This window comes from Brienomyrus brachyistius, chromosome 7, assembly GCF_023856365.1.
Source record: "Brienomyrus brachyistius isolate T26 chromosome 7, BBRACH_0.4, whole genome shotgun sequence".
NCBI classification, from domain to species: Eukaryota; Metazoa; Chordata; class Actinopteri; order Osteoglossiformes; family Mormyridae; genus Brienomyrus; species Brienomyrus brachyistius.
Genome location: NC_064539.1, coordinates 5735121 through 5760914, shown reverse-complemented (window position 1 = coordinate 5760914; position 25794 = coordinate 5735121). Strand labels below are relative to the sequence as shown.

The window sequence follows — 25794 nt, the reverse complement described above, 5'->3', positions numbered from 1 at the left end:
GTGTAGTAGTCTTAACTTCAGTGAAATTGTTAATCCTTGAAACCTACCTTTCCGCTCCCTAAATACATGCGCTTGGCTGTCTGCCGTAAATGGTAAACCTGGGAATTAAAGACGATACAGTCAGTGAAATATAACACCCACATCATAACGTATCTGCCCTTTGTGAACCACACAAACTGATTTACAAAGTGCACATCAGCTGGTCGAATTAAAAGGACAATGTATGTGGGCAGCTGAGGTCACTTACAAAGGGCACAGACTGATCAATGAATAAACTGAAGCGCCGTGGTATGTGGCAGGTCGCCCGTCCTATTAACCTCTAGTATCTTAACAAAAAGTTACACTGAGGAATTAAATATCTGGTCTGAGACCTGCCGAGGCCATATATTCTGTGTCAAAAAATCCAGTATAAAAATTCCTCTTAAACCAAAAAAAAAAAGATTACAGAGGATTGTTTGGCAATAGATATTGTACTTACTGGTTGGAAATAAATATGTGGTAACCATAAGGTGTTTCCTCACTGAGCCGACATTTACACATCCAGATGTAAAGTCATCCTGGGGAAAGAACAGATAAATAAAACTGTTATACCCGTGGGACTAAAACAAAACCTTTTCGAAAAGCATAATTTGGAAATAATGCATAACAGCATATATTCCAACCACGCTGCCCGTGACCCTGAAAGTCTCCTCAAGCTGTTTGAAAATGGATGGATGGTGTAAGACCACACTTTTACCTTCAGTAACTAGAAATAAAAGTAACATACATTAAGGCTGTTGTAAAACTTCATTTTAGGGGTAACAGTAAAATCCACCAGTAATTTATGGCCGAAGATCTTTCTGTACACAATATAGTGTGACTGATCTCCATAAACGGGGTTAATATGAAGTGTTAAATTAATTTTCATATTTATTGGAAATTACTGTTGCATTTTATATGATCATATAATTAAATCAATGTTTGCTGGCATACCTCAACATTACATTGTAGTATTTTATTAAACAAAAGCCTAAGATTCAGGAAATTAAAAAAATAAAATCACTAACAAGGTCTGTGTTTGATTTCTGAGCAGCAGAATTTTCACTTATTTTATTAGAGAACAATCATGGACTGTAATATTATACATTTTAAATTGTTTAAATAAAATTGAATCTATTATGGAAGTTTAAGTGGTTCTAGTTGGAAGGACACCACCAGGAATGACTGGGGGCTTCAGAGTTAAAGTAGGTACATCTAGACCATAGGCCCAAAGTTTCTGGAAGGCTTGAGCTCAAATATGTCTCTTAATTACGTCCTCAGCCCCATCACATTGCATTATATGCTTGATACTGCAGCTGTTTTTCAATTTTCAAACTTGGGCACTAAACACACTGGCACTAGAGGGCACACCAACCATGTTGGCGCACATCTGCGCAGAGCACTCCAAGGCCCAGCTGGCAGCGGTCGGCTCTGGGAGCTCCATGAGGGAGAGGCGGAGCCTGGTGCTGTGGCGACAGGCTTGCGGACTGCAGGGCACCTCAGTGAAGGGCAGATCCCACACCGGGCCGAGATCGAACCCTGAAGTCGCCGAACAGCTGGTTACTTTGAACTGGAGAACGATCCCTCCCAGGGTGGTGCTGGAAATCTGGAGCAGCAAAGGAGGTGGGACTTAAATGTCTCTTCTAAGTATAAGTACATCGGAGAATGCTTCTTTGCACAAATCCCATCTTCCTCCATTTTGAGACACAGACACAGTTAAAGTGAAGCTTGGGGTTTGAGTACAAGGTCGGGTCTTTTATCTGGCTCCCCTGGAGCATTTTGGTGGGGAACATGCTCTGCTCGAGGGCCCAATGCACATGTGACTCTTCTGCCGAGGTTGGGCCTCAACCCAGCTATTACTGACACAGAGGCCTAAACCCCCCGGTTTGTCCTGGGGAGTGGTACCTCGGCATAAATGGGACTGTCCCTCGGAATCCGGGTCATCTGGTCGATCGGATCCCTGAAATCCGGGGAGATGAACAGCTGCATCTTCAGAGGTACCTGGTCTTTTTGGTTATCTGGGGGGGGCTGGCTGGGCCCGATGTCTGGGTGAAAAGAGCGAAAGAAGAGTCTCTTTGCCACTGTGTCACATTTAATAGGCAGAAATTATCACGATATTTGGAAAGATATCCCCATAATCCATTTGGAAGACTGTCAGTTCTCGTTCCAAATACGGGTATCCCCTGTCTTGCCACGAATCGGGTGCCGCGTTAGTCACTAAAGTCAACCACTAAAGCGTTGATTGAGTAGAGCAAATCCACCATGCGTGGAAATGCCGACAGCTTCTCCTTCCTGTCACTACCTTGATGACAGCTTGCTAACAGAAGCCGCCTGCTTCTAACTAGTGAACGGCGCTCCTGTCACCACACAGCTGATCAAGAATGGAAAGTGAACGTATCCAGTTCTGACTATTCACGGTGTCAGTAAATATGCCAAGATCTCTAGGAGTAACTGCAGATATACACCCATATATACCCATTTCAAGGGGAACAGATTAAACCTTAGATTCAACCTTAGATTTACTCTGGGGAGGAAAATATAAGTTCAGGATGGTCATTGTGAAACAGGAGGCAAGAGATGAATGGGTAGTACTGATGACCTTCACCTCCAGAGTTGGGGGTTTGAGTCCCACCTCTGTGCATGTGGAGTCCACACATTCTCCCCATGTTACAGAAATTTCTTCCCATAGCCTAAAGACACATGGGGTGTTTCTCAATACCAGCAACGCAAAGATCTTACTTGTGGTCTTGGCAAGACCAGACTTGCTAACTTGTCTCCCAAAAACAACCTGGGGGCAATGAGTCATGGGATTGGTCTTGATTGGCAAGGATGCAACCAAGGTATCTTTGATATTTGGGGGGGACAAGAAGGCCATTGGGGCGGCATGGTGATGCAGTGGTTAGCACTGTTGCCTCACACCTCTGGGACCCAAGTTCGAGTCTCTATCTGGGTCGTATGTGTGAGGAGCTTGCCTGTTCTCCCCATGTCATCATGGGGTTTCCACCGGGTACACCAGTTTCCCCCCACAGTCCAAAGACATGCTGAGGCTGATCGGACTTGCTAAAATTGCCCGTAGGAGTGCATTTGTGAGTGAATGGTGTGTGAGTGTGCCCTGCGATGGGCTGGCCCCCCGTCCTGGGTTGTTCCCTGCCTCATGCCCATTGCTTCTGGGATAGGCTCCGGACCTCCGGACCGGATAAGCGGTTTGGAAAAAGGATGCATGGAAGAAGGACATCTAGGGATTTTTACCATCCTCTGTACTTCTCTTCTTAATATTGTAACTGGTTTCCAGTAATGGAAGATGACATAAAACAAGGACAGAAGAACACAAGTACGGTCAAGAACGCATATTGAGAAACACTTACGGTTAACTGGCATCTCTAAATTGCAAGTGCCTCCATGCCATAGACTGGTATCCTGTTCCAGTTCTGGATTTTTACGTTCTGGACCTCAAACATCTACCTCTGGTCAACAGAACCATGTTGTGTTCTGTGCTGCCATGGATGGGCTACGGGCCAGCCTGCAACCCTCACCCGGTTATCAGGTTTGAAGATAATTGGATAAAAAGTACATGCACAACCACTGTCAACTAAATCATCTCCCATTAGACTGGAAGAAAGATTTTTTTCAAACCAAGTTCTTGCAGCAACACTGGACACTGGACACTAGACACTGGACACTGCACACCTACTCATAAATATTCCGATAATAGGAACACAACCAAGAATGAATTTTAACTTAAAGCCAAAGAACAAGAAATCAGTGCACTAACATCAAGACGGACAAGTACAAGTGTTTTATAACTCAAGATTTTCCGGTGGAAAATGTCATTGTAGCCATTATCGCCATAAAGGAACCTATAAAATGTCAGGACTTGTACTAGGAACAAGTTCATAAGGATAATAAGTGAACCAGCTGATGTCAAGACCACCACCATCAACAACCATGACCAGAAGATCGTGAGTAGATCAAATGAGAAGCCCTGACATTCAGCTAATGCCGAGACAAAGCATGCCAGTAAGAATCAGTCTTCTACAGTGACAGACAAAGTACTATCATTTGAAACAGTGGCACATAAATATTCAGCTCAGGCATTATTTGACACGGAGGACCCCTGGAACACGAATACCTGTATCTGTCTCTTGTGAATGAAGTGAAATAATGAACCAGGCTCAGATGGGTGTTGAATTAGTCCATCCTCTCACCCTAGTTCACAAAATGTGAAGCAGAATGTTACTGGAGTTTCCAAATTTAGTTGGAAGGAAATGTGTTATGTACCATGTATCTGGACACAGTGCATAGGGGTTAGGGAAGAAGGACTACAAAGAGGAGAAAGCAATGTATGAATGTATTTGCGGGACAGTCTTAACAGAATGGATACTGTACTCACCTGCTGGATGTGAGGACGGAGGCGTAAGTTCAATGTTTCGCTTCACTGATGTAGTATGTGCACATGGATCACTCTGTTAGGTAAAAAAAAATTGGGGGGTGACTAAAACGATGCACTTTTTAAAAGCATACATAGTGTGATAATATACCTTTTCCTTTATTGAATAATATCAAAAGTTATCCTGCGGTTTAGCCTATAATTATCTCTGTGGCCTCCATTTGATGCACTCCCTTCAGAGTACAATACAGTACGACTGTGTTCAATTACAGATAAACAATCGTTGTACTAGATATCAGACTGCCAGAGTATTAGTAAAGACACAGGCCTGAACAAATGCTAAGCTAATATGGGTCCGTATGCTTTCGATTTTCCGCGAATAGTTATTGGGAAACAATCTGTCAGCCTAATCAGAATTTTTATTGCTTGCTTCAGTAAAGTTCAAACCATCACAGTGGTTTTAGACATGGTGTCCCATGACTAATCACATGTATTCCTACAGATTAAAATCACCCATTAGTCGGACACTGGGTCAGTGTCCTAAAGAAGACAGGTAGGAAAATGCCACTTAACATTCTTATCTGTAGGTCAGCACCGTGAATGACATGGACTATGGACATGGACCATTGGCGTGGCAGTGAACACAACTAAGTTATAGTCAGGCTGAGTACAGAAGTTTTTGGCTAAAGTACTTTGTTTATCATTCATACAGTGCTATGCAAATGAAAGCATGAGACAAAGCCACCCTTTCCTAACATTACACAACATTCTGACATTCTCCCATGTCCAAGCAACACTGAATATCAGTGCTTTGGGATACCAGTGAGAACATGCTTAAGCAACAATCAATTAAGTATGGAAGTATGAAGTCTGAAGAATTGCAGCATGTCATTGAAAGAGTGTGAAACCCTTGGCCTAGAGCAGGGGTAGGGAACCTGATCCATGGAGAGCCGGTGTGGATGCGGGTTTTTGGGATGACCTCTCAGTCAGCCAATAATAAAGCAGCGATTTTCAACTCCAGTCCTTGGAATCCACTGTTATTGGCTGATTGAGAGGCCATCCCAAAAACCCACACCGGCTCTCCATGGATCAGGTTCCCTACCCCTGGCTTAGAGAGTCCCCTGAAGCTCAATGGTGGGAGGTGAGCCAACCTCAGTGGTCCAGACCATCAAGGAGCACTCCAAGGCCCAGCTGGCAGCGGTCAGCTCTCGGGGCTCCATGAAGGAGAGGCTGAGCCTGGTGCTGTGGCGACAGGCTTGCGGAGGGCAGGGAACCTCAATGAAGGGCAGATCCCACACCATGCTATGGTCAGTGCTTGAAGACACTGAACAGCTGGTCACTTTGAAATGGAGAATGATCTCTCCCAGAGTAATGCTGCTGGAAATCTAGAGCACCCAAGGGAGAAGGCAAAGGATTGTGTGCTTAGGATGCAGAGAAAGAGGTTCAGGAATCAAAATCAACCACTGAAAAAGCTATGTTCTTAAGTAAAACACTTAACCCAAATTGTTTCAAATAGCATGCTAATCTAATGTGTAAAAGTAAAAGCAAATTGCTTTAAAAAACCTGCTAACTTAGTTCATTTGCATGCAGTGGTTTTCTGGGGAAATACGTGTAACACTAATTTACACTTTAAGTTCCTAGTACTTGTGTGAAGTCCAAAGCAGCACACAGATGGCCGAACATGTTGAGAGAGCTACTGCACCTCTGCATAAAGGAGCTTGCCGATCTGAACACGGGTGGCGACGTCTACAGGCGCTGTGTGATCTGGGGAGGTGTATAAGTTCATCTGAAAAGTCATCCGTTCCAACTGCTTGCAGATGCTCAGATCTGCAGTAGCTTGTTCTGTCGGTGGCTGGGTGGTTCCACTGGCTGAATGAAGAAAGGGAAGAAGAACTTCTTTCTAACCAAATGATGTCATGTAATCTGAGGTAGACAAGCTCTCATCGTCTTCATGTTCAAGGTGCTACATTCTGTATTTCCACAAACAAAGCTTACGATCCGGCCTTTGAGATATCATTTTGCTGCCTGTCCTTGTTAATCATGGGAGTTTTACTTCCACATAAATGTTCTGAGAGCAGAAGGACCAAGGGTCCAAGGAACTACAGGAAGCAGGATTAACCAATCAGATGCCTTGGTCCAGCCTCTTCTAGTTGCTTGATCCCACCTCCTCTACAATCTGACTGGTTATATCTCTGAACCAATCATTTTTCCTTCTGCCCACAGAACATTTCTGTGTGAGTAAACACCCAATCTGATCTCGACTGGGCTGCAGGGGAAATTATAATCAAACTTAATCCAGACGTATGTGTGTGCTCTTAATTATGTTCAGATGTGGAAGAATGCTGTACTTCTTCATGGTTATGTCTCTGGAGCAGTTCCTAGCCATGAAAAGCTTCTGAAATGTCAGTTGATGTTCTACCAAAGAGATAAGCAGCCGATTTGTCTTAGTAGGCTCAGGGAACATATTACAGAACATTGCCTCATGTCAGTCAGAACATACCTTCTCCCCCAGAGAAACTGATAGATTTTGGATCTTTAATCGAAGTTGAAGAAGTCACGCCCTTGAAGAGTCCGGTGATGTATTTCAGGAGATCCTCTGCATTTGAAGGGAGGTTCATCATGACTGAAACATGACCTTCTGTGGACACCTGATCGTTTGTCATCTGTGGGATGAAGTAAAGCAGCTTTAGCATTGTGTCAGGCCAAAGGTCGTAATCTCACTTCCCAGGTCCAGGGCTCTTGGTTTGAACCAGGTCCCTGCTTTTCTTGCGTGGAAATTAGTCATGGATAAACTCCGGATCGGCACGATTATGAGCCGAAAAGCTGGTTACTAAATACAGATGGTGCTTGCATAAATAGTAGGGGTGTAACGAGATCTTGTGTTACGAGATCTCGCGATATTACAACATGACGAGATTTCTCGTCGTAGGGAAACTACCATAAGTAGATGTCCCAGACACTTTTAAATCTTTTGCGTTGCAGCCTTTTGGGTACCTGGCGGAAAATATAAATGGTGAAAGGATGACAGACAAAACACGAACCATCTGTAAGCATTGTAGGAAAATAATGCCGTACACAGCGGCTAATGCTACTGCTATGCAAAGCCATCTGCACCATCATAGCTCTTTACTTAAAATCCACTAAAAAGCACGTCACCATAACTGCAACAAACGTATCTCTGTTTCGGCTGGTTTTCATACATTTCTATATCCAGATATTCAGGGCTAACTGGAAACATCTCCTCTCTGTAAACATGTCATTAAGCATGAAGTTTTCTTGTAATGCTGAAAAACTAATGATTCATAGAAAAAAAACACACACACAGCTACCTATTAGAATCAAAAGCCGATTATAAATTGCTGGTTAAAAATGCCTTTGCGCTCCTACTTTATCTCAGAAGGTTGGGTGACCTTTGAGCCTCTGCTCTTTCTCTGCTGGTACGCTTTGGTGCATCGGCCCTGTCATCCAATTATCGGCTGCACCATCTTTTCCCTTTATTCTAGGACCAGAAGAGTCCAAAAGAAGGATTTACTACAGTAAAGCATCTTTGGTCCTCGAGTAAAGCATTTCCTTTGTTTTGCTGGACAGGAGACAAATGAGATCTAAGTTTGTGCATCAATGTGAATCACTGGAGTTTGTCTGTACATACATATATGCATGAATGTCACCCCATGAGTCTTTTGCTATGTAATAGTGAGCAAAGGCAGTAATTTAAAGAGTAAAAAAGTACAGCAGCAATAGGTGCTGGTCCACACTGGCTCAAAAGACATGACTTTATAATGTTGCTTTGATTTTTTATTGGCAGCACGCTGGTTCTTCCCCTCACACCTCCTGGCTTGTGAATTCGGATCTCAGAGTTAGAGAATTCTCTCCCATATCTGTACTCTTGTCCTCCATAATGTAAATATGCCTCATGTTGCCCATTGTAGATGGTCTACAGAGCTTTATGACACATTTACCTCCTATCATCTAACAATGTTTACGTCAAGACCTTCGAGCAATAATATAAGAATGCTCTCTGGGTTCACTCAACCAAAGCTGAGTGCCAGAAAACTTTGGTTGAACTGACAATTATGCATCCGGCATGACAAATGAAATGAGAATGTGCTGCTTCAGTACTTCTACGTACCTCCCAAAACTTTAAACAATAAAACTTAAGGAATAATTTCCCTCAGTGTGATGCGTGTAGAGTTCAGAAAATACCACATAGTCGAACATGTCAAGACTGCCAAGGATTGTCATTGTCTTATCACTGTTGAGCCTGTACCGTTTTTATTTAATATGATTCAGAGGCGCTGAAATATGAGGATATGACAAATAAAGACGGAATGTGGAAAATAAGAAGATAAGTAAAAAGGGAAAATATAACTGATCTGGTTTTATGTCTGAGGTTATCTTGCTTGGAAAAGTGACACACAAAATATCATGACGCAATAGGATGAGGCCCCAGAATCTTCCAGAAAATGTCAGCCAGACTTCCTTCCTGACGCCTTGGTTGATATGGCCTTCGGAGGTGGATCCATATGCCCTCTGATCCACCGGTTTCATTAACCCCAGCGAGGGCTTCTGGCGTGGCAACAAAGTGCGACATGGGTCAGGTGGTAAATGGGTGACCCCCCCCCCCCCACACACACACACGCACACACGCAAGGTCGTGAGTTATCACCCATTAACAACATTGAGTGGAGACTGGAACAGAATCCAAGTCACTGTCATCTCTCATTACGGAGACCGAATCGCAGCCTGATGAAGGGAAAGGTTAGGGTAACTCCCCAGCTCCCTATGCCCTGAAATGCCTTTTTAGAAGGCTGCAAATTATGTTTTTTAATGTCCACTGAGCTTCAGGAAAATATCCATCTTTGCGCAATTCTCGGTGACGAATCAAATGAATTGCATAACTGTATAACAGCCCAAGTCTGACTTGCGTTTCTCCACCAGCACGTTAAATTGAACTTTCAGACACAAAATAAAATTATGTTCATACTCTTTTTTAGTATATCTTCACCATTATAGTATAGAAATTTACCCATCCATTAAACTCCACTATTCCAACTTTTTGATTAAAAGTTCCTCACAAAACATAGGCTATGGTAATTACAGTAGGGCTGCCGACAAAATATGAGTATCCTGCATTGCTAAAACTGTTTCTTTGAATCAAAGAGTCACATCATTTTATGTAAAGCCACAGCCTCATTAGGAGGATCTTTGAAAGGGAGTCAGATTGGTATACGGAGCAAAAACTAAACACGGACACCCATAGCTGGATTGGTGCTTTTTCATTGGTGCATAAATCCCACTGCATTATGGGACTGGTTAGATCCAAACCACGGTGTGAGCTGCAAGACCCATGTCTACATCTGGGAGGAGTGACTGGAGCCTTTAAGAGGCCCCAAACATATCTTAAGTTTTCCAAAACAAAGTTTCCTAATGAAAATGGTATGAGCTAATTAAAATATTTGTCTAACTTGAATTTGAAAAAAAAAACAAAGCTCAGTACGTTTCCTCTCACAATTTGGAGCCCAGCTATCAAAAGGGACAGCCAGTACACCACAATAATCAATTAAGAACATAAGACCAGAAAGACACGTCAATCCCCATCACGGGTTCACTGAATAAACAAATCGAGTCAAAACAGAACAGTTTTGTTGAATGGAAAGAAAAGCAGGCCGAATAAACGGACGAGAAGCCACACTTACGATACTGAGACGATCCTTATTTTCCAAAGCATTGACGTAGATGGAAATCCTGGCATTGCTGCTGACAATCAGATGTGATGGCTTCATCGCAGTCAAGTCGAGTAACATATTCGACGACTATAAAATAAAACAAAAACAGAAATTAGACAAATAGTCTAACAGAAATTCAAATAGTAAATGTAAACGACTTTCATGTCCTACTTTTAAATGCTTTCTAAATGATGACAGAAACCTGCAGTCAGTAAACAAAGGGAAAATACATTCACTCTTTTGAACAGGATTTTCACATACCCATGATCCTATGTGCCATATATATATATATAAAAGCAGGCAGCTTAAATAGCATGTGGATTTCAGGGAGCTGCTTGATGCAGAAACAATTCAAAAAAGCTCCCACAGGAAATGAGTCTTTATTAGAAAAAAGAAATGATGAGGTCAACTGCTGTAAATACATTTTTCGTCTGTGACTGGAGGTCACAGAGAAGTGTCACCGCTCACGTGCGTCTATCGTAACTTCTCCTGGGGTTCGAATTACACATTGGCTTTCGGTGTGCACCACAACCTCCCAAACCACATGCACGTGCGTACATATGTGCACAGCAGCACAGTTAGTGACAGGGCTACGGTAAAAAACATTCTACTATTACTACTGCGGGCAGTTAATGCTGTCGGTAACATTTCATGTAGGCACAGTAACAACAACATAAGAGTCATGAAAGAAGTTTAGTAGCCTAATCAGGGCAAGAAAAACAACAAAATCAGAAAGCAGAAGGACACAGGTAACATCTTCTGCTTCTCATACACTCCCCTTCAAGAACAACACATCAGTTATAGAAAAAAACTGAGCATTATTTAGCGAACTTGTTTTTAACGACAGTGAAATAGAACAGCAGTCTGCGGCTCGCAGCTCATATTTACACTGTTATATTGTTGTTTTTTTTTTTTCAGGCACCTTCGTGTACGGAAAATAAATTATAACCTTTAACACAAAAGTAGGCAATCTTTTAGAGCTCCCTCTAGTGGTCGCAGGGGAGGTTTACAGGAGAGGTCGTGTCCTTTTCAGGGGGGCTGAGCTGCCCTTAGCTCCCCCGTAATTCGAACCATGAGTTCTCCACTTTCTTCAACTTTGTACCAAGAAATGGAATGATTCACAATTAATATGTTCAATAGGGACATAAACTCTCCCCCCCACGCTGATCACACACTGGGCCGTGCCAAACCACTACCTCCCCAACCATCCAATCACCAGGGAGGTAGTACAGCTCCTGTGCTCACTGCGCTCTTTACACTGCAATGCTGATAAATTTACCCCATGCTTTTATTCGTTCAGGAAAAGATCCATGTCTGATACAACCATGTCAGTTACACAGAAAGCTCCTCACTGGTGCCTTAACGTACTGAACATTTTCTGTCCATAGACATACAGTCAACGAAAAACATGTTATTCAATGACCTAATGCTGTCTGATTCAAGTTTCTAAAATTCACAATGGAATGTGACAGAGTACTTCCCTTTTATATAATAATGCACAGTCGGCTTGCGTTTTCCACAAGACGGAAGCTAAATGTTGGAAAGTTCAGGCGAGAATATAAATGCTTTATGAATTACTGTATATGTACTTCATAGTATTTCTTAAATCAAAGCTAATAAATATTTATTGTTACAACTACATATTTCACTACATTCTGATATAAATGTAAATATAAAAATGTGACATTGCTTGGTGCTGAAATTCTTAACGTTTTTGATGCTACCATGAGAAAGTGCTTCATTAATTTAAAAACACGGACTGAATATTGATTGTTAAATATTATTCGCTAAAGGACCTTTTTGGCGAATACTGAGTGTCTGACTTTAAGTACCTGAATAAGGAGAGTTCTTTATCCACAGTGATACGGGAACAGAAAGGTAAGGAAAAGGCACCCTTCACATTTAAAACGGTTTTGGTTCCTTCAAACAGCTGCACGCCCCTTCGGTCTACTTGGAAATGACTTGTCAGGTCTTGCCGATTTCCCCCCATCGAAATCACTAGCTGCCGACTCTAAGAACATTCAGGATCTGAACAGCTATTTTGTTCTGCAATTGGCTCTTTCTTTCTGCAACATAAAAATCCTGCACACCTGTACAGTAAAATCCAACAAATATTCAAACCATATTTTGTCCATAAATCTGGATCAACAGCCCAAAGGTCAACAGCTCATCTAATACTAGCCAAAGACATCTCTCTGCATCTTTGTCTGGGTTAGCTAGAGAATTTATGGCCCGATATGCACCAATTGATGCATAATATCTACATGTACATCTTTTTTCCAGTCAGAAATCCATGATTCTGAATTTGTCTGGTTTCCTCAGTAAAGGCATCTTTCTCCTCTAAAACGTCATATATAAAACATATCTAACACTTTTTTTTCTAAACTGCCAGTTTCCAATTGAAATAACCTTTTACACAGGCATAAATTACACCAATGCCAAGTTTCCTACAGGTGCAATTAATCCTGTCTGCCTGCTGCGTCAAATAACTCTACGCTTAAAAATCTGATATGCAAATAACTAAGTGAAGACGAAGAATTTGATTTTGTCAAAAGACTTAACAGAACATTGAAATTAGAATTTTCTGTTATTTTATGCCAAGCGTTTGTAGTGTTGTAACTGCTACTGACATCTTCTAAAATGAAAGGATGTTACAGAATCACTTCATTTTCAATTAGACTCTCTCCCCGACATTTCCTAGGCCGTGCCGATTTCAAAGGAAAATGGTACATCTTCTTGATTAGTCAAGCCGGCACCTGCACCGTTTGGAGTCCTGATAGACTGAGAGCTTCGGGGCAGGGGGAGGCGGGGAGAAGCAGCCGGAGCAGCACACTTTTCCAGCAGAGACCTTACTACGCCCAAGGCGAGGATTCTCCACCACGAATAGCCGGCTCTCCGCTCAGCGCTGACAGGAATGTTAACACCGCTGCCTTATCTGTCGCTCACGGTGGCTAACAAGCTTGACCGGAACAGGTTCTGCATGGCTACGATCATGCCGTTTGTCTAGCCTGGCATGGAGAATTATCAGTGCACACAGACCTGCTAAGCTAAACACCTAAAACAGTCCGCATCACGCTGGGGGAACTGGATGCAGTGTCATTACTCTCTAGTTTTTACCACAAAGCTCTTTAATTAATGCATTTTTCTCTTCAGTTGTTTTTTCAACAGCTTCCTCTGTGCGTCTGCAACAGGCTTTCAAATTGTGTTTGAACTTCCTGCTCCAGTTCTTTTTATAGGACTCTAACAGTCGATGACATCGCCAAGCGCCCGGTCGGTGTGGAATGTGGGGGACACTAAGGAAGTGTCCCCCTTGGCATCCGAAGTCTACTGAATCACACACGTCCAGAAGGCCTCCCTTGCCCTCCCCCGCTCACAAGTTCCACATGAAACGCACGTCTATGGCAAAGGTCCAGTTTAATTCCTAATATGCTTGTCATCTGTCACTTGTTGCTGCCAGCTAGCATTTACAGAGCTTGTCCACTCTCTCTCACACCAATTTAACAAAAATAATAATAATAATAAACCATCCCCATGAGTGTTTAGATCTGACATCATGCAGTAATTTAGAGCAATTGTGTATGACAGACAAGTAAAAGCTCAATCTTCTACTACTGCAACAAAGGTATATTTGAAGTTCATATTTAAGCAACACTTTTCTTTTAATAGTGATACACTCTGTCGATAATACTGCATAACCAAACCCAGGTTTGACGCATTTTCATTCATGGACTTAAAAAAAAAAAAAAAAGGTCTCGTTGGACAGTTCGGTACATGAAAGAACTCCCTTCGATCTTGCTCAGTCAAAGACATTCCTGTTTTTTCATGCTCAGAATCCATTGTCGGTGTGATTCCTATTCAATTAACCACAGTCAGACTTCCCTTGAACTGGCTGCAGAGGACGGAAGCCGATAGCTGATTCACAGGAAGGCCAGCAGAACATTCCTCCTTGTTTATGTCCTGGAATTTCCTCCCCCCCCCCCCCCCCCCATCCCTTCCAGCGCCTCAAATAGGTGAGCTGTCTGGAACGCAAGACCTCCGGAGGAGAAAGGCAAAGGGACCGCCCTGACAAGGCTGATTATCTCGTGACATTTAGGTTACTCAATCACTGTCTTGGAAAGCTGGCACTAAAAGATGAAAGCATGATGAATAAATCAGGTCCTGCCCTGACCTGCATCCCCGTCGCATGTGTCCAGTGTCACTAGTTACTATATTTAATATGGAAATCAAAGCCCTCAGGAAACAAAAAAACCATTCATTTTGTTTCGTTTTTTCCCCCCTGCTTCTCACCGGTTTTTAAAGTGGAACAGCCCAGCATTTTTGTCCATTTTCTCCATCACTCCATCACTGGACCTCGTCACACAATAAGCACTACAGCCCATGATTACTCAGTGTGGCTATTTTGGTTCCAGGGCTTTTAATGTCCTTGTTTTCCTTTTCAGACCAGTTTTTTTTTCCTGTCGGTCTGCCTGGTGCGTTGACTTCCCATTATTCCTGTCTACACCTCATCTCATACTCCGGCACCCGGACGCTAGGTCACTTGGGGAAGAAAAGAGGGTGTGACCACAGGGCCTGAAGGCTGATGCCCAAGTGAAGGCCGCCCACCCCACCCTAAGCCCTGGGTCACCCACCAATTGTTTTTGGCTCCCAAAGACCCCCACTGTCTACAGCCACCTGGAAGACACTGAAAACAATGGCAGTGTCACTGCATCTGGAAAATGGAATTTAATGTCACATTAAATAATTTCATCGTAAATCACACTGGGGGTGGTGCAGGACTCAGCAGAATAGGCAGCTATGTCTGCGATTGGAAGGTTGCCAGTTCAAATCCCAGCATCCACAGTGGGATTTCACTGTTGAGTAAAGTCCGTAACCCCCAACTGCTCCAGGAATTGTGGTGGTTTTGACCCCGTTTTCTCAAACAAATGTATGTTGCTTTAAGGTAAAAACCATTTGCTAAATAAATGTAGATATTAAAGCATTGAACAGCAAGAAGTTGCTGACTCCATGCAAACATGTGGGGTTTCTAGGCAACAGACATGTCATGGAGCCCATGGTCTGCTGTTGCCTTATCATGACGGAGCGTCACAAATGAATCACAAATTTTCGGAGTAACAATTTATGTGAAACAATTGCCATTCAGTTTATCGTTTATCCTTGTCAGTTAGTTGCCACATCGAGAAAACAAAATAAATCCATTGCTCTAACCTGTGATTACAAAGGGTAAAAAACTAACTGTGTGTAACCACATTAGTAAAGGAGTCACAATGCAGCTACTGACTTGGAACAAATGGCATTTTCCTTTCTGACCTCTGCCAGGTCACTTCGAAAGGGCTCTGCTTGACTAAAGTCCCACCACTGGCATACAGGAACCAGGCTGTACCCAAGCCGTACTGTCAAGAGACACTAGATTACAGCGCAGTTCCAGTTCGCTTCGATTTTCCACTGCAGAAGGGTCGGCTCAGTAAAGGCATTGCTGGGTTTGGGTTTGTGATGTAAAACCAAAGAGACACTGTGAACATCATAATTTGCTACATGCTAATTTTCACTAGCATGTCAGTGGGAATCACCATGTTACGTTATCATTAAATGCTAGCAGAATTAGCATTAACTTGCATAAATCCGCATTACGAATCCATTCTGTTCAGCCATTCTCTAGTACTTTTTTAAGTAGATGTTTGGAAATTTTCAAGTCCCCAGAGATCTGGAATACATCAATACATCACAATGTGCAATACTACAATTAATATTTAATATATAGAATATGACCATTTTTCCCTCAGATAATCCATGCACATCAATGCAGATCACCAGTATCTCGATGCATTTCAACCAATCAGATGGTGGTGATGCAACCAAAGCGATTTGGTCATACTTTCGGCCATGTCAGTGTGGGTACAGCTCAGATAATTTATAATGGAAAACCGTGCCTTTGCGGAACGGTTCTTCTAAATACATCGCAGTTCTCATTTGCCTTCTGAACATCACTTGTTTCTCTCCTCAGTTGTGTGATTAACCAGAAGAGATGCCAGGAAGATACACAAAAACAATTCTACCTTTCTATATCACTTTTTCAATTACTGCAATTATCTGTGGAAGGAAATTCATGTTGATATCGATATTAAAGTAGCACCTCGCCTCGGGACATAAAGCTGAAGCTGTATTGCAACTATAATTAATTCATAATGTGTTTGGATGAGTTTTTTTATAACTGGGAGGACAAGCAGTAGAGATACCCTAATGGAATATGATGTAAAATAATTGTTTAGTTTTTAACTTACGTTGCTGTCCGTAACAGTGAACACCAGGTGCAGAATGTGGACCTCGTAACTGTTACTGCTGTAGTTGCTCTGGCAGGCAGTTGAAATGTTCTGGGCCTCACCCCTCCAGAGTCCCTTATCTGTTTTTTCCAGGGGCTCACAAGTCCTTGGGTATTCTACAAGAGAAGAGAAAGGGGGACGTTGATTACGACTCTTCGCACAACTGACGGCCTTTTTTCCCTGTTGTGTATCACGCAAGGATCCAGACCAGCAGTTTGGAGGTCTGGCAGAAGCGTGAGAGTGAGAGTCAGCCATGTCAATAAGCAGATCTTTCTTCACCAGTAAGAATGCACTGCAACATTCATCGTACTTCACTCGCTTGTACATTGCGGTGAAGAAACGCGGCTGTTAAATAAACAAATGCTGACTATGTGCTAATGTGATACCATAACACGTTATAGGGAATAGCTTGTCAGGTGGCAGACGTGCTCTTCTTTGGGAAGCTCGGAACTGTCTGGGGGGGGGGGGGGGGTCCTCAGACCCTGTCTGCTCTGTAAAGGTCCTCTGGTGATTTAGTGAGGATGCGTCCGCACTGGGGGGTGCAAAGGGGGAGGGTTAGAGCCAAACCATGAGGTCAAGCTGAAGCTGACGAACGAGCTGTTGAAACGATTTACTTGTCCTCTAGGGAATAACTTACACAGGGTCAATAAATACCCCCGGCAAAGAAAACAAGAAGTGCCTGGAGTCTGCCCAGTATGCAGCCGGACCAGTGTCTTTCTGAAGTGGACATGTTTTGGCAAAACACAGAAGGTTTAGCTGGGGGGGGTATTGGCCGACGTGCATCAGTGTGGAGGAGGTCAGCCACACCCAATTTCAGGGCACCAGACTGTCCGTCTCCCAGGGCCCAGTCTGGACACTGTGTCTCTGCCACAAAGCAGACACAGGCCCGGGATGCACCGGCTGAGTGGCACGTGTCACGGCTGCGGAAAATATCGATTTTCATTTCAGTCCCCATGTTAACAGATCAGAGCAGCCGCTTCCTGCGTGAGACAGGCAGCAGCGCATCTCGAGAATCTGCGTGGCACTTATTTTTCATGCGTGGTAAGCGGTTCTAAGCGAAAATAGACAGTTAAAAGATCCGTTTATAGCCATACTGACATCATACAAGCAAAATCATGTAACTGACATCATTCACTATAGTTTCACTGTCTAGGTATATATCATAGACATGAAAAATACTGCATATACATATTAATTTTAACCATTTTTCTAATTGCATGTTATTAAATGACAAAGTAAAGGCTACATGTGTTATATTATTTTGATAACTTAACAGAACATTATGTGAAGCTCAGTAGTTTTCAGGTGTACTCTCTCGCTCTGAACGAGGGTGAACAAAAACCAAAAAACGAATACACAGGGATTACTGTATATTATTTATAATAATAATGTAATTATCATTATTGATAATAATAATTATTATTGTTTATTGTTAGAAGTGAGCACATGCTTCTTAACCTTTGTCTAAAGTAAATTTAAGTAAAATTTTTATATTATTGATGCCCATTATCAAAGGTAAACTCAATGTAGAAAGACAGGATTCGCACTAGCAGCACCGTAGCAGCAACGCTGGCGGTGTGGACAAACGCAGTTCAGCACCGCAGTAGCAACGCTGGCGATGTGGACAAACGCAGTTCAGCACCGCAGTAGCAACGCTGGCGATGTGGACAAACGCAGTTCAGCACCGCAGCAGCAACACAGGCGATGTGGACAAACACGCAGTTCAGCACCGCAACAGCAACGCTGGCGGTGTGGACAAACGCAGTTCAGCACCGCAGTAGCAACGCTGGCGATGTGGACAAACGCAGTTCAGCACCGCAGCAGCAACACAGGCGATGTGGACGAACGCAGTTCAGCACCGCAGCAGCAACACAGGCGATGTGGACGAACGCAGTTCAGCACCGCAGCAGCAACGCTGGCGGTGTGGACAAATGCAGTTCAGCAACGCTGGCGATGTGGACAAACGCAGTTCAGCATCTCAGCAGCAACACAGGCGATGTGGACGAACACGCAGTTCAGCACCGCAGCAGCAACGCTGGCGATGTGGACAAACGCAGTTCAGCACCAAAGCAGCAACGCTGGTGATGTGGACAAACATGTTGCAGCGACATACACGCCGCGCAGCCGGTGGTCCCAGGCCTTACTTTCCTCCCACTACAGTACATTTCTGTACCAAAATGTCTTATTTAACTTCAAAGTTATAAACAGTATGACACACTGGAGAGGGGGTGCTAAGGCAGGTTTTTAGCCACCAACGTGCTTCTTCACCTAATAAAGGAACAGGGCCAGCCAATTCTGTAGGCCACACAGGCGACCATAGGTTTCCATCCTCTGAGGGGGTGCTGACTCCACCACCCTCACCCACCTCTGGGCAAGCTTCATACCCCAACCTCACTGTCCAAGACAAAGTGAAATTGGGCAGTTAAGTCTTCTAGTGGAGTGGGTGGGTCATCAGCAATAAAACTTGCCTAGGGTATCGTAAATGCTACATGTGAATAATTAGTTAATAAGCTTAGTGAACTATACGCAACCAACTATAGACCAGCGCAGAACAGCATTTCAGTTACTCTGACACTAAAATATTAATGATGATGATCACACAGCTACAATTACCAGTCAACAATAATAATCTTTTTGTCCTCATCATCATCAGCATAATTGTGTGAGTCCACATGGATGACTGAACTCAAAGCTCAGACACAGATGTATGAGCAGTCTGTCATGGCAATGTGGGGTTCATGTGACACTCACTTCATCAGTACAAAAAAAAATCTCTGGTCTTGCAGAGTGATGGTGTGAGTGGGGCTCAGACACTAGGTCAAGATGCTGGGGTTTGTGGTACGATTTTCTCCTCTTCCTCATCCATTTTACTAGGTCTCTGTTTCGTAATCATGACCACAAACTGGCAGCCTAGACATCCAGCCCTGCAGTTGGGTTTGCATAGTTCCTCAACATTCAGACGTGAGTTTAGCTTCCTTTTTTAAACCACACCGATTGGATGTTAAGACATGTCACACGGAGCCAGAGGTGGAGCATCTGGTATGAACCAACAAAAGCGTTACTGTGGCAAAAATTGCAGGTAATTTTGAAGATGGTCACAGAGCCTTGCTTGCTGGTCATAATGTTTTGGCCTATCGGTGTATACAGTTATATCATGTTTGCTTTAGAGGTCATGCTACAATCTCTAATATGTAACACATCTCTTCCGTTGTTCGCTAATGCCAGACTGACCCTTTGACAATGCACTCCACAGTACCCCCTCATTTCTGAAAATGCAAAACAGAGCAAAGCGTCCGTCCATCTCCATTCAAGCTGCGCCTGATGTAAGAGATTTTCCGATCCATGGCAGAGAATGCTGGGAAAGCCGCTCAGTTCAGAGACGTGGCTCCATCGGGCTTTGGCCCTGCTCTGCATCTTCCTGTCACCGGGGGCAATAGGAAATGCCCTGTTTAGACGATATGCCAACGGCAGTAGATGTGAGTGCGCTGCCTGCTTTAGGAAGGAGACTGGAACTGTAAACAAAGCCTTACGTCAACACTGTTTGTCAGCCAGACGGCCAAATTCATCTGTCCAGACGACGGCCGGTTCATTCCTCGCGTGAGCATGTGAGAACATGCGTATGTTTACGTTAAATTCGGACTAACCCTCCAGAGAAACATGCCAATGTGCCCGCCAAGGCTGCACTCTCCTGCCTTGCTGACCCAGTGCCTTGACCCGGAAATGCCAGTCATCTCAGTGAGCAGTTCTACACTAAATGAGGCATGAGAGCTACTGGATTCCCCTCCGACGTTATCTTTTCCGATCAGTGACTTCAATTTTGTTTTCCATGACAACAAATGTTCATGCGGCGGCATAGCACACAGGCTGGAGTCTCTGGGAGAGATGCGGTAAATGTTTATCGCCTGTAGGAGACTCAGGGATGACGACAGCCCCCAGGTTATATACACCCCCCCCAATCGCCACCATCTCATAATGCAGTTCCTTGAGTTCTGTCAACACTGCGGTGATGGGCACAGTTTATTCTATACGTCTCGTTTTTCCCCATCCACCGCCTGGGTCTGCCTCTAACCCATCATTTGGTTTAACCCGCTGACCTGCTGTTAGGACGGGATGAATGTCTCATCAGGGAAGTCGACCCTGAATCGATGTGAAGCAAATGGAGCGTTATATCTCACAGTGCTGCTGCCACACAGCAAAAGGCAAAACCGGAATGACATGGGGGGAGGACAGAGTTTAAGGAACAGCTGTAGGAATATCCAGACCACTGATAAGTGTGCTATTTTGTACTGGTGAGGTTTTGCTAAAGAGTTCTTTGTTCTGGCAGTACTTACGGCCTTAACAAAGATACGAGCTAACAAATGCCTGAAGTGGCCAAGATTTAAACGATTTTCAGTATTTATTTGTACTCGTCATGTCGCGCAAAGTCCGTCACATACTGCAAGAGCAGATACGGCTCTTGAATGTCTCACTTCAATGACCAATTGTTGCGTTAGAAGCAGGGAATGTGTACTGTGATAAGACCAATGACAAGCCAGATCAGAGTCATCAGATTTCGGCTGAAGCATTGGATTAGTTAAAAAAGTGAATTATCCATGAAAGTTACTGGTAAAATTTATGCACGGCCCTGTAGGTATAAAACCTTACCCCAACTGATGATTGATAAATGGTCTATTTATACAAAATTTTGTTAATTCATATTTCTCGTGTACAGAAACGCAGCAGCAGGTCAGCGAGGCAGACAGATTGTTGAAGTGCAGTCAAAAGAATATTTGCTGCCGGGATCTCACATTTCCCAGTACGTGAGCAAGAGATGGTTTGAAAGTACAGACAGGGCTTCCAGGAACAGTGCCCCTCCTTCATGGAGTGGCCAGGAGTCTCCCTCACAGCTATCACACCCCATCCAATCAAAAGTCACAAGCAATACTGAATTTGTATTCGAATCCTTCAACTGCATTAAATTTGCATCTCAATAGCTGCATCTGGTATTCTGTAGTCTGTGATGGTGCATCTATAAATATGTGCATCACACTAACTCTTCTGATTTATTTGTCTGTAAAATTCACCCCATTGCTAGAGGAACTTTCCACCTTCACGTGCCGAATTTAAAATATCTCAGGAAACGCAGCAGGTTATCCTTCATCAGCATGCAAAACACCCAGTTTACCAGCTGTGACATTAGCCGGCGCCTTCGTAAATTGTATGTTTTGATGCATGGTGCGCTATGCAGCACATCCAGTGTAAACTCAACCCTCCGTGTAAATTTCATATTCACCAGAAAACATCAACTCAGCTGTAAAAATTGAGTTCTCAGTCTGCACTTAGCAAGCAGCTATTCATTTCTCATCAGCTCGTAAATTTGCAAAGACTATGGTTAACCACACTGCCTACTTCTGGACTTTCATTTCGCAAAACAAAATTTTACCAGACAAAACATATTTTTGTTTGTTCTTCAAACGGTTATTCTTTTTCGAGTGGCCTATAAATTTACAAAGACTATGACTTCAAAACTTCAACAACAAAGACTTCATTTGGCTAATCACATTAACTACTTCTGCACTTTCTTTTGCTAAACAAAACTTTACCAGGCAAAAGGTAGTATCGTTTTATAATTTATATACAATAGCAGAGGCAGGGACTTGAGTCACTGACTCACAACTCAACTTGGACTCAAGTCTCAGATTTGATGACTTGTGACTTGATCAGCAAAACATGGAAAGACTTGGACTCGACTTGGACTTGAGGGCAAAGGACTTGGATCTGACTTGTGACTTGAGAAGACTTGAGGTTATTTTGGATACCATAATGTTAATTGTATAATTTCAGTGTATATTAATTCTCTGCTGTCTGCATTTTCATTTGGCTGAATACAAGGTCTCCTGAGACAGTATGTTGGAAAGATGCACCACTCCCTGCGTATACATGGATGTAAAAACTGTGTGATGACAATCGTGACAGAGTGGACACTCTCTCTTCAACCTACCCCTGCCTATGAAGCATTTAACCTACATATTGCAGTGGGTTTTTACTGTAGCAAGTTTTAATGACTAACGGTAAGAAAAAACGGACATAGGCAGGGATTCAAGTTACATGACTCACAACTCAACTTAGACTTGTGTCACAAATTTGATGGCTTGTGACTCAACAGCAAAAATGATGGAAACACGTGGACTCAACTAGGACTTGAGGGCACATAACTTGAGAGTTGACTTAGACTTGCAATGTTTTGACTTGAGAGTTGACTTAGACTTGCAATGTTTTGACTTGAGAGTTGACTTAGACTTGCAATGTTTTGACTTGAGAGTTGACTTAGACTTGCAATGTTTTGACTTGAGACTTGACTGAGACTCGCAAAGGACTTGTTCCTATCCCTGGTAAATACCTAGATACAGATGTTCACTGGATGCTGTAACCTGACAGTTTTTTTTTTTCCTAAAAACTCAACGGCATTTCTGCAGGTGGAGCCTGGCCCACTCTCCGGGGGCGGGTGAACGAACTGTTTGTAGCCCAGGGTCAGGGTGTGTGTGGGGGGGGGAGTGGGGGAATACAGAGGGTGAGAGGCCCCGCCAGCCACAGCTCTACACACCTATTGTCCCAGAGTTTCCTTGGCTGCAGACGGAGGGCTAACCATCCACAGGAAGGTAAACAAACTCTTATCAGGGGCCTGCAGAGACCTACAGTGTCCCCTGGCCTCTCACCCTATCACCGCGCCTCTCTTCCCCACTGCATCACAATGATTTCTCAGTCGTAATTATTATTATTACCCGAGGTAAGGTCCTACCTACATTCTTGGCTTGTTTTTCAGTAATTCTGTTAAGTGGAGAACAGCAAGAACGGAACGCCATGTGCCTTTTTACGCCAAATTGGTTTTCACATCAGAACCATTGGAACAAGAAGCTAGGTATGGGGGGGGAATCTTCTAGTAAGGTGGTTCTCTCCAGCTTTTTTTTATCCTCAATACCATTAATAGCAGCAGGCTCTTTTCAATGCTTTTCAATACATACAACCTCACTTCATATTTATAAACAAGAATATGTGGTACGTGGCGGAACATGAAGCGAGACAGCTCATTCGATAAAAGTCCAAATCGGTGCTTACTGGAATGTTCTGAACCGCATGCCAAGACCGGCAAGGGATGTTTGCAGGCAGCACAGAATCAATCTAAATCTGCATGAATTTACTTGGTCCCACATCTCACTACATTGAGAGTTAATTGCCTTTACAGGTAAACATGAGTGCTTTGTGTTTGTATGTGTCATATGGATTTAATATGGAAACTGGATAATTAACCACATCATGCTATTATGTCATTCAGTAATTACCTTTGTGGCTACAGGATAACCTCATATAGGGAGTAGCACACATATCTATCACGTAATGAGAATTACAAATGCTCTGCAATTTAGGGCTGAGATAAGTTATAATCAGCTGTAGTTAAATTGCCAAGAAGGTTCAGGCAGCCAGTCGCCATTAATGACAGAGCCGGACAAGCAGGCGATGTGGACACCACAGCACGTTTTGGGCCAGGGAGGACAGTCATCGTTTTGTTTGCTAGCTACGCCCCTGTGACCCGAAGTCGGCCAGGGAGCAGCGACTTGCGCGGCTGGCCGGTCAGCTAGCGGTGAAGGGACTGGAAGCCTGCAGGACGTCTCAGACCACAGATCAGTAGATCCACACCGATAAAACCATGTGGTAGCATCTCTTATCGGCACAGACGGCGGCCCGCTATCAGTGCCGCGAGTCGGCCGCGTTCTGTGGTGAAGGGTCTCCGGTGGGTGTGGCGGGGGGGGGCTAATCTCGACCCACGACTAATGAGGCATTCAGAACTCTCGCCATTGCCGCCAACCCCCCCCCCCCGGGGGAATCAGACACGCTGCCCAACTGGGAGGGTGGGGCATCGAGCCGTTGATCTGTACAGCAGAGAGGCTCCCAGATTCACTATGCCAGTCACACATGTGTTGCTCCTACATCCAGATCAGCTCTGTCATCTTTCCCATTTTACTAATTTATGTAAAATATGGTAAAAATTAACACTCCCTTCAAAGGCACAAACCAAGTCTTAACTATATGCTTCTGACTGTCACATTTAAACATACCTAAGATTACTGGGGGTACCATACTTCCATACAAAAGCAAATACAGTAACTGTACTGCATGGTTACCGTGTTTTGGTGTTATACATCAGTTTAGTTTAAAAAAATCAAAGTATTTAACCTGTCCACTGTGCCACTAGATGCAGAACTTTCAAAACCTACAGAAGAAAAGACTTTCTAATTCACAAGTTCAGACACAAGTTACGAGAGTAACAGAAAGCTGAAAAAAGTAAGGGAGTCGGACATGGGATTGTTATTTGCTGGTCTGAGATAGAAATCGGTCTCCAAGGGCGACAGCTGGTCGCGTCAGTAGGTCTCCCTGCCACCCAGTCTGGCCGGTCAACACAAGTGCGAGGAAGTGGCTTATTTAGACTCAAGACGCCATATTTAGTTTTTTTTTTTTTTTTTTTCTTTTTCGGACCTCAGAAGCCATCTGTCGTCTCCCGGTCTTTCTGTTATTACCGTAGCTGCCCTTCACCCTTGTGAGTGTCTGTGTTCCTAAACAGTTACATAACCCCCCGCCCCCCCGACCCCCACTGTTGATTCCTGAAGATATCATTCCTTAGGATCCCTAAGTCAATCTTCTCTGACTTACCTCCCCCCGCACCCTCCCTCCCTGCCCCAGAGAACCTCCTTCAAAAACCCGTTCATGCCAAAACGCCAACCCCCCCCCTCCCCCCCCCGCATCCGTCTGTCCCTCCGCACCCTACATTTCAAGCTCTGGGTAATTGCCTTTGTACTTTTCCTTCTGCCCGTGGACTGTGGACCGGAAACTGTAGACGAGGTAGTTGGCCGTGCCACCGAACAGCAGCCTCTGGGCCCCCGGGGCGGCCCTGCCCAGCCCAGAGGAGCTCCAGGGCCATGCTAAGCCCCAGTGAACCCTGCTCACTCTGCACCTCGCCACTGAATTGGTTTAGGTACCCAAAAAAGTTCCTGCTGTTGTACCCTTGAGCGAAGCACTCAATTCAAACAGCTCCAGTAAACCATAAGTGGGAAAAGCTGTTATTCACTTAGATTATGAAAAGCACTGAGGCTACAAGAGCACAAATTATAATATTCATTAGCCCAGCATTACATCTAATACACTAAAAAAAAAAACTAAAAAATAATATTCATCTCCAGTAGAACACTACAACTGCAGGGAGATATGGAAATGAATTCATTAGTTATGTATTGCATTTCATCCTCAATATTATAAGGTAATCAATCTTTAAAAGATTTTAAAATTTAACTCATTGTCTCGCAAGGAATTTTTT

General features: G+C 43.7%; 1 protein-coding gene across 2 annotated transcripts in view; it reads right to left on the bottom strand.

Annotated features, from left to right (window-relative positions):
• LOC125746855 (endoglin-like) overlaps positions 1-25794 on the bottom strand; it is a 40009-nt gene that overhangs the window by 12237 nt on the left and 1978 nt on the right. For both annotated transcript variants that reach the window (XM_049021424.1, XM_049021425.1), the window contains exons 3-12: positions 16410-16564; positions 10102-10218; positions 6906-7068; positions 6108-6274; positions 5557-5790; positions 4409-4481; positions 1924-2063; positions 1394-1624; positions 479-557; positions 48-98 (exon numbers count right to left, since the gene is read on the bottom strand). In XM_049021424.1, coding sequence (XP_048877381.1) covers positions 48-98; positions 479-557; positions 1394-1624; positions 1924-2063; positions 4409-4481; positions 5557-5790; positions 6108-6274; positions 6906-7068; positions 10102-10218; positions 16410-16564 — 1410 coding nt within the window. The remainder of the gene's footprint in view (positions 1-47; positions 99-478; positions 558-1393; positions 1625-1923; positions 2064-4408; positions 4482-5556; positions 5791-6107; positions 6275-6905; positions 7069-10101; positions 10219-16409; positions 16565-25794) is intronic.